At 44.3% G+C, this 16,363-nt stretch overlaps 2 protein-coding genes and 1 pseudogene across 8 annotated transcripts; 2 read left to right on the forward strand and 1 right to left on the reverse strand.

Moving 5' to 3' along the window:
* Nucleotides 1–1,861: 1,861 nt before the first annotated feature.
* On the forward strand, nucleotides 1,862–3,236 carry LOC110501671 (annotated as a pseudogene).
* Nucleotides 3,237–3,502: 266 nt separating this feature from the next.
* Nucleotides 3,503–10,040, forward strand: LOC110501669 (phospholipase A1 member A). Of its 6 annotated transcripts, none has more exons than XM_021579385.2 (12): nucleotides 3,503–3,627; nucleotides 4,016–4,088; nucleotides 4,329–4,545; nucleotides 4,726–4,903; nucleotides 5,026–5,134; nucleotides 6,231–6,332; nucleotides 6,569–6,661; nucleotides 7,394–7,579; nucleotides 8,016–8,105; nucleotides 8,278–8,386; nucleotides 8,532–8,687; nucleotides 8,804–10,040. In XM_021579385.2, exons 1-12 carry the CDS (start codon nucleotides 3,616–3,618, stop codon nucleotides 8,892–8,894), a joined length of 1,416 nt encoding a protein of 471 aa, XP_021435060.1. In that variant the 5' UTR covers nucleotides 3,503–3,615; the 3' UTR covers nucleotides 8,895–10,040. The 6 variants fall into 6 exon arrangements, with proteins under 6 accessions (XP_021435060.1, XP_021435064.1, XP_021435061.1 ...); XM_021579389.2 differs by having other exon boundaries at nucleotides 7,412–7,579; XM_021579386.2 differs by having other exon boundaries at nucleotides 4,332–4,545.
* LOC110501670 (popeye domain-containing 2) lies at nucleotides 9,495–15,646 on the reverse strand. Of its 2 annotated transcripts, none has more exons than XM_021579392.2 (4): nucleotides 14,516–15,646; nucleotides 12,645–12,753; nucleotides 11,920–12,540; nucleotides 9,495–10,410 (listed from the first exon to the last, which is right to left on the reverse strand). In XM_021579392.2, the coding sequence occupies exons 1-3, from the start codon at nucleotides 15,010–15,012 to the stop codon at nucleotides 11,968–11,970; spliced, it is 1,179 nt and encodes a 392-aa protein (XP_021435067.2). In that variant the 5' UTR covers nucleotides 15,013–15,646; the 3' UTR covers nucleotides 9,495–10,410; nucleotides 11,920–11,967. The 2 variants fall into 2 exon arrangements, with proteins under 2 accessions (XP_021435067.2, XP_021435068.2); XM_021579393.2 differs by having other exon boundaries at nucleotides 12,060–12,540; nucleotides 14,516–15,643.
* Nucleotides 15,647–16,363: the final 717 nt, after the last annotated feature.

The following is a 16,363-nucleotide window of genomic DNA, read 5'->3' on the forward strand; positions in this document are numbered from 1 at the left end:
ATAGATGACATTGATTTTAGAGTTGGGAAATTGGCTTAGTCTCATCGTGAGGAGCCTATAATACATAACTAGCGTCATAAACATATTTTGGGGAATTATATTTTGGGGGGGAATAAATGACCAAACTATTCAACTAATTAGCCAGCTATGATTAACTGTAGCTTGCTCGGTACATTAATACATTTAGATGTATTGTTTTTAAGCACCAAGGATGTCGCCTCTCCGATCATCGCTTGGGCAAGGGACATTTAGTAAGGTATACTCGACTGTGACGATGTAAAATGTCATTCAAGGGCCGAGGGCTGTCGACTTTGAGTTTGGACTGCAGCCAAGTTATATTAAATCGCTGGCTAGCTAGCTAGCGTTAGCAACGTTTGGTGGCCAATGAGACTGAGAGCTAGCAAACGATGTAACACAAGTATAACTTCATCAACAGGCTCTGTATTTCAGTCCTCATGCGATTTAAACGTAAGCTTTTCCAAGGTTTCGGGACTTGACAACAGTTCCTATCCATTGGAGCGGTGTGATTGTTTGCCCAAAGTTCTGGGGCGGGGCTTAGTGAAGGGTCAGTTGAGTTGAAGTGATGCAGGTGGAATATGGAGGCTTTTGCATGTTTCAGCTCTAGCCTTGTCACAGTGATTTCATCCTCCAGAGAGAGCCGAGAGAGAGGCCCTGGCACCAGACCAAGGACACCTAACGTTTTTGACACGTTTACAGACACCTTAATGGATACTTTTAAATTATGCTATTTAAAAAAAAAAAGTGTATATACTGTATATACACAGTGCCTTCGGAAAGTATTCAGACCCTTGACTTGTTCCACATTTTGTTACATTATAGCCTTATACTAAAATGGATTAAATTGTTTATTTTTTTCTCATCAATCTACACACAATAGCCCATATTGACAAAGCAAAAACAGGTTATATAAATATTTGCAAATATATTTAAAAAAATAAATAAAATGGAAATATCACATTTACCTAAGTATTCAGACCCCCGGATCTGTGCCTTAACACAATCCTGTCTCGTAGCTCTACGGACAATTGCTTCGACCTCATGGCTTGGTTTTTGCTCTGACACACACTGTCAGCTGTGGGACCTTAAATAGACAGGTGTGTTCCTTTCCAAACATGTCCAATCAATTGAATTTACCACAAGTGGACTCCAATCAAGTTGTAGAAACATCCCAAGGATGATCAATGGAATCAGGATGCTGAGCTCAATTTCGAGTCTCATAGCAAACGGTCTGAATGTAAATAAGGTGTTTCTGTTTTTTATTTTTAATAAAATAGAATTTTATCCATTTTAGAATAAGGCTGTAACGTAACAAAATGTGGAAAAAGTCAAGGGGTTTGTACATTTTCCGAAGGCACTGTATATATAAATACCTTTTCCTTAAAGGATTACATTATTTTTTTAGTACTCTTACTGTCCACACTACAACAATCAGATACTTAAATACATGTAATTTTGTCCTTGAAACATTTAATTGAGGTTCCATTCATTCCTATGGAGGACTGTGCCTACTTGGGAGTGCAAAATATGTCTGGACAGTGGCTTCAAAGCCTCTCAATGGCAAATACATACTGTCAGCAATCCGGGGTTTATATAAGACATATCCAGTGTGTAACCCTGGAATCTTAATATGTTCAAAACCCTACAAAACCAGCTGCAATCACATACATTTGGCAGTTTCTGAGAGGATGAAACCACTTCAACATATGCTACACAGATATAGAATAAATTACACTGTTGGGGTGAATATACTGCAGATGCTTTATAGACCACGTTGATAATCAGTGGCCAAGCCTGTCAAAATAAACCCAGCCACTAAATCTGCAGCGTATTGACTCTACTCTGACGAGAATCAGTTCATCACTGTGTCAATGGGAGAGCAAAGCAAATCGTTAGTCATCTGGCAGATGTCGTCTTGACTTTCAAGTCCTTGTTTTCCTGTTTTCCTTGGCTGGTTTGGGGCCAGCAGCCTTGGTGGCCATCCTTGGCAGATACTGGTTGAATAAAATGTCCCTGCCTGCTCTCCCTCTTTTGCGTCTGCCTGCCTCTAGAACTTGCCTCACTTCTCGCCCCAGAGTGGCAGAGTTACCGTCACTTCCAGCACATTCCCTCAGGCTAGAAAAAGACGTTGTCGCAGAGGGGGATAATAGAGTGGGGCGATAGGTTTGGAGTGGGGACCAAGTCCGGAGCATTGGTCATGTCCGACCACAACTCATACAGTCTGGAAGGTAAATACTGTACCAGCTCTCCTTTTGTTCTCCGTTCCTACCATGGTTGGTGTAAATATTGATATTTTAACATTTTTATTTGGCTTGTTTCTTCCCTGATTCGTTTTTTTCTTTTCTGTTTGTTGTTAGAGGTCAGAGGTGACATTGTGGTGAGTGTGTTTGAGGGGGACATCAGGGACAGTGAGCTGCTGAGCACAGCGTGTAAGGGAGCATCGGAGGTCTACCACACTGCGTCCGTCATAGATGTCATCAAGAAGGTGGACTACAGCAAGATCCACGGAGTCAACGTCAAAGGTATGGTCGAGTTTCACTGAAGCATTGGGTTGGGATTGGCAGCAGCCCTGAGTGAAATGTCCGATACTTTCAAATACTTGAGCTGCACTTGAAAACTGAATTGACCCTGCTAATATACTCATTAATCTAATTTATTCCTCAGGAACCCAGCTCCTTCTGTAGACGTACGTCCAGGAAAGCATGGAGTCCTTCATCTACACCAGCAGCATTGAGGTGGCCGGCCCCAATGCCAACGGAGACCCCATCATCAACGATGACGAGAACACACCCTACCCGTGCTCTATAAAGTTCCCCTTACTGCAGGACCAAAAAGGAAGCTGAGCGGGTCACACTGCAAGCCCAGGGCGAGGGGAACACAGCGCTGGCCCACCTCCAGGCCGCCCGCACCCTCCCTGCGAGACCCCCAGCGGAGAGGCCCCATCGGGGAACTTCTACTACATCTCAGACGACACACCGCCCATCAGCTATTTTGACTTCAACCGTGTTGTGTTGTCGCCGTTGGGCTTCAGGTACCCGCCCATAAACCGGCAGCTCCTCAGCATGCTGAACATGCCCTTTAGCTTCACCTATTGGAGGTCTCAGAGGGACATGGGGTACGTCCCCCGGTATAGCTGGGAGGAGGTACGCAAGTGGACCATGGATTGGTTAGCATCCCAATTACCCAAAGAAAGAAAGTGAATTAAGGCTAAATAACTGCCCAAGGCGCTGCCTGTAAGACTGTTCCTATAGCTGACCATCCCCTGGTCCATGCTTATAATCATTATCACAGTGGTCTGTAATGTGTATATTAAAGTTGCGTGACAGATAACAGTTGCAGGTCCATCTCTAGGTTCACATGGACTAGTATAAAGGTAGAATTGGTAATCCAATGCTGAAATGTAGCTTATCACCATGTAACACAGTGAGTGTCACCCCCAGATGGCCAGAGTCCAGCATGAAAACAAACAGGCATTGATCATCGGTGAGGTCATGGATCCACTGCCAGTGCCCTCCAAGCCCCCATACAGACTAAGCACTTGACCAAGCACTGGGTCCTAAGCAAAACACCGACCAACGACTGGAGCAGGAGGGGTACATGGGTATGTGGGTATGTTTTCATAAGCCTAGTTTACTGTGCCAGCTGAGCTTTACGAGAAAGCAGGGAAGGAAATTCCTCCAACCCCCCATCTCTGTACTGTAATCAGATGTTAACTTAATATTTCAATGCCAGGCATTGTGAAATAACGTATTTTGTTCGACTTAATTCTCTTAAGGAGATTCCTGCCCTGTTTGAGGTTACTGTTGACCAGTAGAGGATTGAATGGCATTTCTAGATCCAAAGGGAACTACAGTACTATTAAATAGTCATTGCATAACTTCAAGCACTGTTGGGAGGGAAAATAGGTTTTCCAAAGCTAAGGATCTGAGGCACTGTTCACCAACCTAAGCGGTAAAGCTACAGAGCAAGTTACCAATCGTGACATTCTTCTTTCAAGAGAATGGGCTGGAAACTGAAAACAGCGGAAACTTTTCTCAGTATTTTAGCATTCTACATCACGTCCACAGTAGGTAAGTACCACTCATCTCTATTGCAGAAGCTTCTTCCTAATACATTTTCATGTAATGAATAAACACTATCCTTGCTCTAAGCATATTTATTATAGCATATGCCACTTCACTGTATGTAAATAACTCTGTTGTGAAACATGATTTTTTTTTGTGCAAATGGTGCATCTGTCATTGTTGTTGTTGGTGGTGGTGGTGTTGTTGTCGTCAAGGTTCTTTATGGACATTTCTCCTCTGAACCAGCAGGGGAGGATGAGGAGCCCAGATCAGAATGTGCTGACTTCAACAACACGACCTGGCTGGAGTACCGTCAGCAGGGCAGCAAGCTACAGGTGCAATACCTGCTTCTGACACGCAAGAATACAGACTGTGCCAGCCTCTTCAGTCAGGAGTCCCTCAGCAACAACAACTCCTACTTCAACTCCTCCCTACCCACCAAGATCATTGTCCATGGATACAGGTAAGGAGAAGGGGAGGGAGGTCAAAAACATGACACGGTCATTTCATACTCTCTTTACAGAGGTGAGAGAGATAGAGAGAGAAGTTATGTTGATGGGCACATATAAAGTCCAAGGGGATCTACAAATAAAACGTATAAGCTATCTCCCTCCCTCCCCCTTCCTTCCTCCTTCCCTCCCAGGGCTCTGGGCAGTAAGCCGTCCTGGGTGAAACAGCTGGCCCAGGCTCTGCTGCGGGCGCAGGATGCCAATGTGGTGGTGGTGGACTGGGTCTATGGGGCCTCCTTCGCCTACAACCTGGTGGTGGAGAACTACAAGGAGGTGGCCGTCCAGATATCTGTCCTCATTAACCAGCTCCAGGTCAGGGCCTAATCATTTGTTTATGTTTACATACTAATAAATGCAATCTCAATGTTCACTGACCAACAGCAAATTCATTTAAAAGTAATGAAAATAACGTAGAACTGATGTCTGTCTCACAGAACCATGGATGCAAACTGGAGTCATTTCACTTCATTGGGGTTAGCCTCGGGGCACACGTGTCTGGATTCGTGGGGACCCTGTTCAAGGGGGAGATAGGGAGAATCACAGGTGAGCTCCATCTGTGTCTGACCCAGTAACAGTTTCACAGGGCCCCTACTGTCTGCAGAACAAGGCTCTACAGGGCCAGACAACGACTGGTCACCACAAAGCAGGGCAGTCACTCACCCTTTCATCTCTGCCAATTGGACTGAATGAGGCTTTCAGCAAAAGAGAGAGCACTCTCCAGAAAACAACAACAGCAGACATTGAAAAGCGCTGCTCTGTATTTGTGAACGATGGAGACGTTACCCTTCTGAGGACACACAACGGCACAACAATGCATACAATTGTCTGTCTTCACATTATCTCTGGTGTTTTTGTCTGAGTAGAGGCATTCAGCCCTGTGATGTGAAGTAGTCTGAATGTTTAGGTGCAGCAAGTCACAGCTGTGTGTGTGTGTGTGTGTGTGTGTGTGTGTGTGTGTGTGTGTGTGTGTGTGTGTGTGTGTGTGTGTGTGTGTGTGTGTGTGTGTGTGTGTGTGTGTGTGTATATATATATATATATATCAGAAGTGTGTGGGGACCAGAAGTCCCCACAAGAAAAGTAAACAAACAACAATTTGACCAACTGGGTACATTTTGTTTGTCCCCACGAGGTCAAATGCTATTTCTAGGGGGACTAGGGTTAAGGTTAGAATTAGTGTTAGGGTTAGGAACTAGGGTTAGTTTTAGGGTTAGGGTTAAGAGCTAGGGTTAGGGTTAGGGTTAAGGTTAGGTTTTTGGGTTAATGTTAAGGTTAGGGTTAGGGGTTAGAGAAAATATGATTTTGAATGGGATTGAATTATGTCCCAATAAAGTTAGCTGCACAAGACTGTGTGTGTGTGCCATATGCCCCCTCTTTTTGCTGTAAAACTGCCCCATAGCAAAATGAGTAGAATTGCAGGAAATTAACTCTAAAACCGCTAGCAAGAGGAGGGCTGCTTAAAGGTTTTACTCGCACGGCTCTGTATGGATGTGTGTACGCAGACCTACGAGCCACCGTGGCCCCTCACGAAGAGTTCAGATTTTTTGTGAACCCCAACCCCATCAAAGTTTCCCATCCCTGCTGTAGCCTATCACTCACTCACCTCAGTCATTCACTGCTCTGTCTGTATCTCCTCCTGTAGGTCTGGACCCAGCTGGGCCCATGTTTAAGGGAGCCGACACGTTTGACCGTCTTGACCCCTCAGATGCACTGTTTGTGGAGGCCATCCACACAGACTCTGACTGTAAGAGAACACTCAAACAATGTTATTGCAAAGACATTTCTGCAATTATCTTTCCACCTAGTTTGCTGGTTATTGGGCTAGGTAGCTAGCTTGGATGCTAGTGTGTTCTGTTTTGTTGTAGGTCTAGTTCCTCTGCAATTCTGTCATAGTCACTACACAAAGGTTGGCTGCACCCCAATAACACTGCTTACCTGACAATCTCCTGATATCAGCCTTTTGTCTATATTTTCTCTCAGACTTTGGTATCTCCATCCCTGTTGGCCATGCTGACTTCTTCCTGAATGGCGGGATGGACCAGGCAGGTTGCGCTCGCTCAAGGTTTGAGTCAAGTAAGTGTGTGCTTTTGCCGCCAAAATGTTTAATTGGTGTAATGTTATTTAAATTGAGAAGCACATCCTACTACAATTGGCATAGAGGCCTGTGCAGAGGCGTCATAGGGGGCACAGGGGCACGTGTTCCCTCAGATGTATTTGTTTATTTGTTTGGTTGTTTCTCTGTAATACTACTAGCCCACCTAGCAATTTTATGAAGTTGGATTTAGCTAGCCCAGATAGATTCACAACATCCCAACCTGATAACTAGCTATCTTAGCTGGCATGCCTGCTGGCAAGGTTGGTAGAATTTAGAAAAGCAATAAATAACTAAATGTACTGACTAAGACTCACATTCCTTTCAATCTTTTACCCAGATTTTAGCAGTGATGAAGAGAAGTATATTTAGTTTCTTAAAAAATAAGAACCACCAGTCAGTTGGATACAAACACCTCAAGAGGTATGCTTAAATATGCAAAAAAAATAGACATGTTTTTTTTTTAATATATAGAATCAATTATCAATTATAACAATTATGTCTCTAAATTGCAGGAAAATCTGTTTCAGGTGTTTGAAAAATGCTATATTCTACAGCGTCCATGATGCCCCTGTGCCTGTGTATGATAGTATGATATGCCTACATAAACTTCAGACATGTCATTATCAACTAAGCACTAACATCCACTGCTAGCAAGCATATACATTTGGTGGTAAGCTGATGGCTACCTGAGCCTCTTCGTTTGTTGTCAGTTCTTGTCTACTTTCCAGTGTATGGCTATGTGATCTGTGACCACATGAGGGCGCTCCACGTCTACATAAGCGCACTGAACGGGACCTGCCCACTGACTGGCATCCCTTGTTCCAGCTATGAGGAATTCCTCAAGGGGCGCTGTTTAGGCTGCCAAGGTGTCTTCAATGGCACATGTCCACAAATAGGTAGGGTTATCAACATGACACAATTTCCTGAAAACTAAACCAACCTGTTGTCTGTGAGTACTTTGATCATTGGAATGTAAAAAATATAAATAAGCCACTTCATACATGTATAGTAGGCTATATGTAAATTATTTTCATCATGTTCATATTTTGATATTTTGAATAGGCCTAATCATATTAAAAGTTCCCAGCACACTTTCCATTTTCATCTTAATCAGATTTCACTCAATGAGAGATAGGGCTTCTGTCTGACCTAGCTAGTGTCACGTCTGGTCTAGTGTCCACTTACAGTATCACTGTGGCCACTGGCACTGCAGATACAGTTACAGACATACAGTATACAGACAAAGAGGTTAATGTAGTCTGGAGGCCTTTCATCTGTCATAGATGCGATAGGAAGGGCTACTTTACATCCATGTGTCCTTGTCTGTTTCAGGGTTATTGGAGAACAGCGGTATGACAGCCTCTCCTCTTCCTCAACAAGAGAAGCTTTTCCTCCTGACAACCTCTGCACCTCCTTTCTGTGGTGAGTAGCTGCATCTAGCCTTCCTCTCGTGATCTCGGACTGACTGTCCAGCTGTTTTCATGACACATCACCACTACTTTCATCCCACAGTTGAATGCTTAAATAAAGCAATATTTGAAGTGATGATGATAAACTTATTTTCCGTCCCCCTCCGCCACCCTCTCCCCCTCAGCCCATCACATCCTGGTGCAGCTAGAGGTATCCCCCCTGGACAAGACTGCTGAGGTGCAGGTGACCCTAAGAACCAGTGGACTTCCTGAAACAGAGCACAGACTCAGGCTGTAGGTATAACAACCTCTAACCTCACTGTTAGAGACAAAACAAATATTTAGACAGCAGCATGAATCACAGCTGTTCACTTTATGATACGTAAACATGGATTATATTCTCAGTAACAGTCATGCTGTGTGTGTGTGTGTATTCTAGAGAGACAGACGGTACAGTTTACAGGAGGGTGATAGCCCACCTGGTGCCACTGTGTGAGATAGATTCCATCCAACTGAAGAACACTGGAGCACGCTTCTACAGACAGGGAGACATCCACTTTGTGTCTGTCTGTATATCAGAGTTCCCCTCTGTCGGGTATATGTCCTTTCATCTATTTAAAACACACACACACACACACACACACACACACAGTCTGTGTGTGCGTACCTGTGCGTGCATATGACACTGTTTCTCATCTGTTTCTCTTTCAGAGAAGTGGAGTCGTTGTGTGTGAAGAAGATTGACATTAGACGAGGATCTCCGTGGAACCATGATTTTGTGCAGCTGTGTGGGAATGACTGAGAACCCTTATGTCCTGAACACACACAACCTATGCACCAACATCTGTTTCTTTCGCTGTGTCAACTTCCCAATAGTTCTGAACTGGCATCCTCTCCTCGTCTCCTTTCCTTTGTCATCAATGATGTGGAATGCTTTGAGCAGTAAGGAGGAAGCCTATCCTGTCCTTATCATTAGGCATGAAGGAAAGGAAATTAGGAGAGTTTTACTGGGACGTAGTCTGTTTCCAGCTCACACAGAAACACACACACATGCAGCCAATAGCTCCTGTTGGAAATATACATACAAACACACTCACACACTCATTTGTTACTGATGGACCACCTACAGCCAGACTACGCTACAATTTTCTTCTGGTGACATTTGTTCTGTATTTTCTAATAGCGTTAGTATCGCTGTACATAATCATTCCGATGCAGCTGAATGTTACTTTCTTAATAAGAGCTTCTGTTGAAGCAAAACAGCTCTGAGAAGCAGGGGTGAGCAATGTGTTCAAATTGTGATGAGTTTGAATACCTCGTCATGATAAACTTGAAGACTCAATCTTATTCGGACTGAGGATGGAGGAGAGAGGAGACATAGATGAAAAATTGACAGTCAATGTATTTTCACCAAGAACTTTATGGAGAAAGATTGGCCCCATGAAAATACATGTTTATCACATTATGTATATGTAGGCCCACATTTTTTTGGGGGGGGGACAACAAAAACAAAATAGTAGAGTCCCTGTTCTATGTTTTCTGTCTAAATGTACTAAATGTACTAAATGTGTGTGAGACATCTCACCTTTACAAGCACGTAGACAAAATGCAGAAGTGTGTGTCTGCCTGTTCAATTTGGAATCATGATTTGAAAATATGCATGCAGGAAGAGAAAACCCTTTTAGCATGCTCTCAGTCAAACATAATTCTCTCAGATTATGTCTGCACAAACAAACAAGATTAACGTGCCCCTAGCTAGCCAACCCAACCCCGGCTGTTAAAACATCTAATGCACATGATTAGTTTAATGTGGAATCATAATAGAATAATCCTATCTCCACTTCAAAAGGCTTTCCATCCAGATGAATGGGAGATGTGAGGGACATAATAAAAAGAGTATATGATTATTTTCTGTGACATTAACTAATAAATTCAGTTAACAACATAATTATGTTCAGTGTCCAGAGTCTCACTCTCTCCTTTATTGTCATGCACAGATGACATCACAGGAGTGAGATAATGTTAGGTGAGAGACTGGGATGTGGTGTTGGGTGGGCCTGATTCCACCCAGGACAGTGGTGATAGTTATATCCCAGGTTGTCTTTCCTGCAGTTCCACTGGTCTTCTCAGGAAAATGCTGTAGATATGCATAAACATTTTGTGATAGTGTTATAAGCTGCACAGCATGACTGTAATAAAGACAACCTGGAACTGTTTGCACTTTTGGTAAAACTATCACAGCTTAGGGGTGTCCGTGGGAGCCAGAGGAGCTCTTCCTCTCTGGTATCGCATTGGTAGAGTCCCAGCGGTTTCCCCTCCTGTGGAATAAACAGAGAACATCTGTCAAAAAACAAGCATAACTGTTACTACGACAACCTTCCTTATGGCAGGCAAGCAGATCATATTCACCTTGTCCAAGTACAGAGAGTATTTAATTTTCACCTAAATGCTATGTATCACGCATTACAGCTGAACATATAGTATGATGTAAGGTTGCAACATGATCTCACAACGAACGTTCCCATTGGTCGAATTACACCGGCATAGTCCTCACATTCCTGACAACAGGTTAACAGTGAGAGATGGAGGAACTACTGACCTGGGATGCCACAATGACATGGAGTGATAGGCTGTTCTCTGAGCCTGGCTGGTCTCTGCTTTCACATGACCCACATCCCTCGCCCTTCTCTCATCCCTTACCCCTGTCAAACCCTCCCCCCTCTCATTCCCTTGCTTGCCGTAGCCACTGTCTAACTGACCATAGCCTGCATCTGAAGGTCAGCAGCAGCCTTTACAATGACAGCAGAGCCAGAGCCCTCCACCAAGCACCCAGCAGCTGTCCTGGAATCCAACCCCCTTCCTGCCCCCCTCTCCCTCCTCCGCCCGAAGCACGATCTGCCCTCGGTTGGGTCAGGGAGGATTTTGGGATAGGGGGAAAGGGAGGGGGTAGTGGGTAGGCATGTGGATTAATGTCATGGCACTGGATCTCTGTCTGCCAGGATATCCCCAGTTTCCAGCAGGCTCTAATCATTGCCTCTGTCAGAGAAAAACACACAGATGATTGCCAGCCTCCCACCCTGCTGTCTCCCTATCCTGGTCCAAACTACAAACCTCCAACATATATACAGATGGTACCCCCATCTGTTTGAACCAACATAAGCTATCAGAGTCACCCTCAGGTAAACTGTTGTGTACAACACTGTCTTTCATCTGGCCAAGCTTTGGAATCCAGCCAGAAAGTACAGTCTAACTAACCTATCTAAAGAAACACACTCTACAGTACATCCAGCTACCAAGAGGGCATGCCACATACCGGAAGAGGAGTGGTGGAGAGGCTGTAATATACTGTACATACATATACAGTATAACATAGAGAATTAGACCAGCAAGAGTTTTGGGGGTAGAGCTCCTGAGGCTTCAGATCTCCATTGAGATGGAGTGGAGGTAAACTGTATAACAACAATCCTCAGAGAGGGTACCCAAGAGGCGAGGTGTCCCAGTTCTGCCAACTCTTTGGTCAATCTAATGTTCTTCCCTTCAGGCTCATTCATTTTGAACAAGAAATGTATTAAGATTACTAACTCACTCTCTAAACATTCATATCATTTAAAAAAACGAAGGAGCAAGCAGTGCATAGCCTTTGCATAAGATAGATGGAATATGTGTGAAAACAAACAGAAAATCACTTCAATAATTGCAAAGTTGAAATGAGGTTCTTTAACACAGGGCAATGCCATTTTAAAACTGGATTAGTGAGAGTGTGGACACAGCAAGCAAAACACGCAAACCCCCCAGCCCACCCTCTCACTGCACACAGGTGTACTTACATGTAGCTTAAGTAGTGGCCCAGTGTGTTAGCTCCAGCAACCTGCCCTCTACCTCAAATAATCCCTCTCACTCCCATAATCCATTAAGGACCCGGTCATATCAGCGAAGTCCTCCAGGACCAGGCTGGTGGAGTCCTCACCAGAGAGCATCTCCATGTCTGAGGGCCAGGGCTGGCGCTGGGGGTGTGGGCCTTGGGGTTGGCGGGGGCTTGCAGTTGATGGGTTGGGGGACTTCTCTTGTATCTGCAGCCGTGGGGTCGGGGGTGTTGGAGGCTCTGACTTCTGGTAGGCAGGCACCGGGACCACATCCACCACTGCTGCCTCCTGCTGCTCCACTGGGTCTACCCGGTCCCTTGCACTACCACTGCGGCTACAGACCTCACCCTCGCTGCCCGGGGGTGAGGGGGCCAGGACATGGTAGAGACTGGGAAGGCGGATGTCGAGGCGCACACCGCTCTTGGCAAAGAGCTTATCATTGAGTGAGTAGAGCTTGTTGGCAATGTCGCTGCCCAGCATGACGGAGAAGAGGCGGGTGATGTAGCGATCCTTGGACAGCAGCATGTAAAGGCGGCGCCGGCGCCACGAGATGTAGCGGCAGTCCGTCTCCGCCGTCAGGGTCACCTGGTGGTTAGGAATGTCAAAAGTCAGGGGTAAGTGTGAAGGACTTACCCCTGGCTTCAGAAATGAATGAATGAATGAATGAATGACGAGAATCCGTCCAGTACCTGAAAGTTCCCCTCCTCATTGGGTCTGAGAGACTCCCACTCAGGAGAGTCCAGGAACTGGAGTGGGAAGATGTAATGGAGGAACTGTCCTTCTAGAGACACACGGATCCTACCAGGGAGAGCAGGAAAGGGCAAGGTTAGTAAGAGAGGAGAGGGGGAAAGTATGGATAGGTGATAATGAGAGAAGAAAGGGAATACACACATCACTAGGTTTGATCCAAAACCTTGAAACAAGTTAACGTGAATATCTATGTCCTTAACCTCAACACTCAGGGAAGTAATCCAAGTTAGACATAGACAGAGGAAAACATCTATTCTTGGTTTATAAATCACAGACATTCCAACAGTGCTCTTTCATGTCTGATTAATGTTGATGGTATTCATTTGAATCAATTGAAACTAGGAATTGCTTGTCATAAACAGATGTCATCTTATGACACCAAATGTTATTTGCATATGATAATAATTAGCTATCCTGAAGTTATAAACTTGACTTGCACTCACATAGCTGTCAGTACCATTAATGAACCATTCATTTTAGAGGCAGTATATGAGGAGTTAGTTAACTGTGTTGGTACACAACCTAAGGAGAGCAAATTTTGGGGGGAAATATCACAACACTTTAGCAGCCGCCAGACCTGGGTCAAATACATTGTATACTTCCAAAATCTTGAACAGCACTTGATTTAATTTGCCCGGTACACTGGAATCAATGTAATAGTCCCACATGAGCTAAATCAAGCACACCTCAAGTACTTGAAAATAAAGTGCTTGACATTATGTATTTGACCCAGCTGTCTGCCGCTAAGGGGAGCAAGTACACTACAGTGAGTCAGTAACACGAATACTCTGTGTTTTACAACGTCTGGGGCTGACATTTTAACCATACCCTCCCAATCCCAACACACACACTAAACCTGATATTAGTCAAAAAGCTAAGAAGTGATGGAGTCACTGCTGAGGACCAGTGTTGGGGAGTAGTGAATTACATTTAGTTCAACTAGTAATTGCATTACATTTTGCAGTAGCATGGTAGTAGTTGAACTAAATTAAAATCTTGGTAGTGTTTTCAGTAAGTAATACATTTTTTGCGATGTAGTGGTGTAGATAACTACTGGAATTACACAGTACTTTATTTTAGCTCAAATAAAATATAGGTGAAGTAGTCCTTTCTTTTTCAATATCAGACATGCCTAATTCTCACTTGAAACACTTTGTGCCTAATATGAACTTTTTGTGTTTAATAGGCTAAATTACACATTATGTTAACATCTGACTCCAGAGTGATCTGTTCTTGCAATTTGTAGTCTATGACATTTCAGATTTAGATATGATCATTTTTCAGGAAGTAGTTTGGATGTAGTGAACTAGTAACTTCAGTTAAGTAAGATTTGTTTTTCTTAAGGGTAGCTTTAGTGTAGCTTATCTTCTTCCAGTGTGAGGTGATTGGTAGCTTGGTAAACTATATTTTCAGAGTAAATTCTCCAACACTGCTGAGGACACATGACCTCTTAAAAGTGTTCTGTATTTCATTATATTGTTGGTAAGTGATATATCTCACTCAGGTTTCCATAAGCCATAGTCTAAGCCATTGTTTTTTTTGGACAGACAGATCAAGAGATAAAATGCTAAGAGAAGAACATTCACTGGGAACACTAACTCTACTACCTGACAATTGCAATCTACCTACAGCAATGTAACTAAACTACAGTTAGCTATGTTCCTCCAGCAACTCAACTAAAACAAGACTCAGGTCTGTTCCAATATCTCCAGTAACATACTACCAAGAACAAACAAAGTAATGTACTATTGATCATACATTCTAAGTGGTATGATACAGACATTAGAACTGACACCCTCCTCTCGCTCACCTCCCTGACAGCAGAAAGGATAGCTGGTTGATGGGCGTCTTGCCCTCCACTGCGTACGTCTCCTCTACTCTTAGGGCCAGCACCTTGTTCTCACAGGCCTCCACAATGTCTTTGAACACCTGTACGGGCACGTCCAGGGGCAGGTAGGTGGCTGAGTAGAGGGCCAACAGCTCCTCGCTGGCCAAACCATCCTGTTGCAGCCTGTATATGAGGTGGCAGATCTGGAACACGCAGGCCACCAGCAGCAGCAGGTTCCAGGTGAACACATCCACCCCACACATGGTCATCCAGCCCCACAGGGCCAGGCAGGTGAAGGCAGGCGTCATGAAACCAAAGATGAACAGGGAGCCGTAGGCGCTGCTGCCCCCCATGTACCCCAGGAATAAGACGGTGTTGCCCAGGTGGTAGAAGGCCCCCTCTGTGTTGTTGGTCCAGCCATCACATGGTGGATGGCCGTAGAAAACCGTCTCCAACAGGGTGGAGTTGTCTGCACTCATGGTGGAGGGAGGCTGTTATTCCAAACAAAACTGTCGAGTTGTTCAATAAGTTCCAAAAAAACAGTTACACTCAGAATATTCCAAAGTTTACTACGCTACTTGAGGTCAAAGCTGGAAGAAAACGTTAGTCCCCGACTCAAGCCTCAAGTTGTTGTTGTTACTTTACCAGTGAGTCTGAAAAGTTGTCACTAGAGTTGGTCTATTTCTTAAAAGTTCAATCAAGGTATTGTCAAAACAGAGAATACGTTGCCAAAAATAGTATGAATTGTCAAAGTTGCTCTGTTGCTCTCTTACGTACAGCTGGACTACAGATCTTCTTTGTCCTGCTTCAGTTATTACACCATAGATATGATTGGAATGGATTTCTCCCTTCTTTTCCCCGTCTATATTTTGCTGTGTCTGTCTCTTGATTTTCTCTCTATTTTACTCAGCCATTTGCTTACTCTGGAGAGCTCACAGTTGGCAGTACAGAGAGAGAGAGGGAGGGAGAGGGGAGAGAGAGGGAGAGGAGGAGAGAGAGACCCCTAGTAGGATAACCATGTTTGGAATTGAAACCCAAGGAGTAGAAAGGCACAGACAGAAAGCAGACCAACTACTTATCATAACACTGCTGGGGAGAGAGAGGAAAAATGGAGAGGGGGGAGCGAGATGATAACAAGTGACAGAGAGAGAGAGAGAGAGAGAGAGACCCTTGAATTGAATTGAGAGAGAGAGGCTATAGTCATGCCTCCAGGTAAGTCACACCAATAAAAACTCTCCCTTCTGCCAAAACGGAACCATCTTTTAATTAACAGAATACTTATTTGGCCCCTAAACCTCTGGTTCAATGTGGGGCCAAGAGAGTGGGTCTGCTCGGTGCATATTTAAATAGTAGAATTACAGTGTAGGTCGGGTTTCAAAAATTCACCATGCCCCACCAGTTAGACACTGTTCTAAGGGGACTGTGTCACTGGAATAGGGGTCAGGGTGAAGTGAGTGGCTTTGATATCATACCACTTGGGATATATTCAAAGCCACACATGATTCTGGTGTGTGTGCGTGTTGTCTTAGAGATTCACAAACAATTAGAACTGAATGTTACATTTGCTTCAAAAGCACAGGTGCTTTGAATCATATAGACTTGTCTAATGATTCTATACAAGGTGTGTAGGCTATGCCCCCACTCACATCTTTCTCGTACTGTACACATACTATCTCCTTTACTTGTGTGTATCAAAGACATCAGTCAAGCAACGGCTGTTCACATGGCAGTCCTGAGTAGCTCCCGCCCTCTGCAGCAGCAGATAAGTTGGAAAGGTCACAGTGTAGGGCTGGTTCCCTGGCATGGCATGACATCCATACAAGGCATTGG

The sequence above is a fragment of the Oncorhynchus mykiss genome, chromosome 22 (assembly GCF_013265735.2).
Source record: "Oncorhynchus mykiss isolate Arlee chromosome 22, USDA_OmykA_1.1, whole genome shotgun sequence".
Taxonomy (NCBI): domain Eukaryota; kingdom Metazoa; phylum Chordata; class Actinopteri; order Salmoniformes; family Salmonidae; genus Oncorhynchus; species Oncorhynchus mykiss.

Coding starts and splice junctions, on each gene's coding strand:
- LOC110501669 (XM_021579385.2), top strand. Junction 4,089..4,328: donor CTACATCACGTCCACAGTAG/GTAAGTACCACT, acceptor CCTCTGAACCAG/CAGGGGAGGATGAGGAGCCC. Junction 8,106..8,277: donor CTCTGCACCTCCTTTCTGTG/GTGAGTAGCTGC, acceptor TCTCCCCCTCAG/CCCATCACATCCTGGTGCAG.
- LOC110501670 (XM_021579392.2), bottom strand. CDS start 15,012: ATGAGTGCAGACAACTCCACCCTGTTGGAGACGGTTTTCTACGGCCAT. Junction 12,754..14,515: donor TCCTTTCTGCTGTCAGGGAG/GTGAGCGAGAGG, acceptor TCTCCCTGGTAG/GATCCGTGTGTCTCTAGAAG. Junction 12,541..12,644: donor ATGAGGAGGGGAACTTTCAG/GTACTGGACGGA, acceptor CCTAACCACCAG/GTGACCCTGACGGCGGAGAC.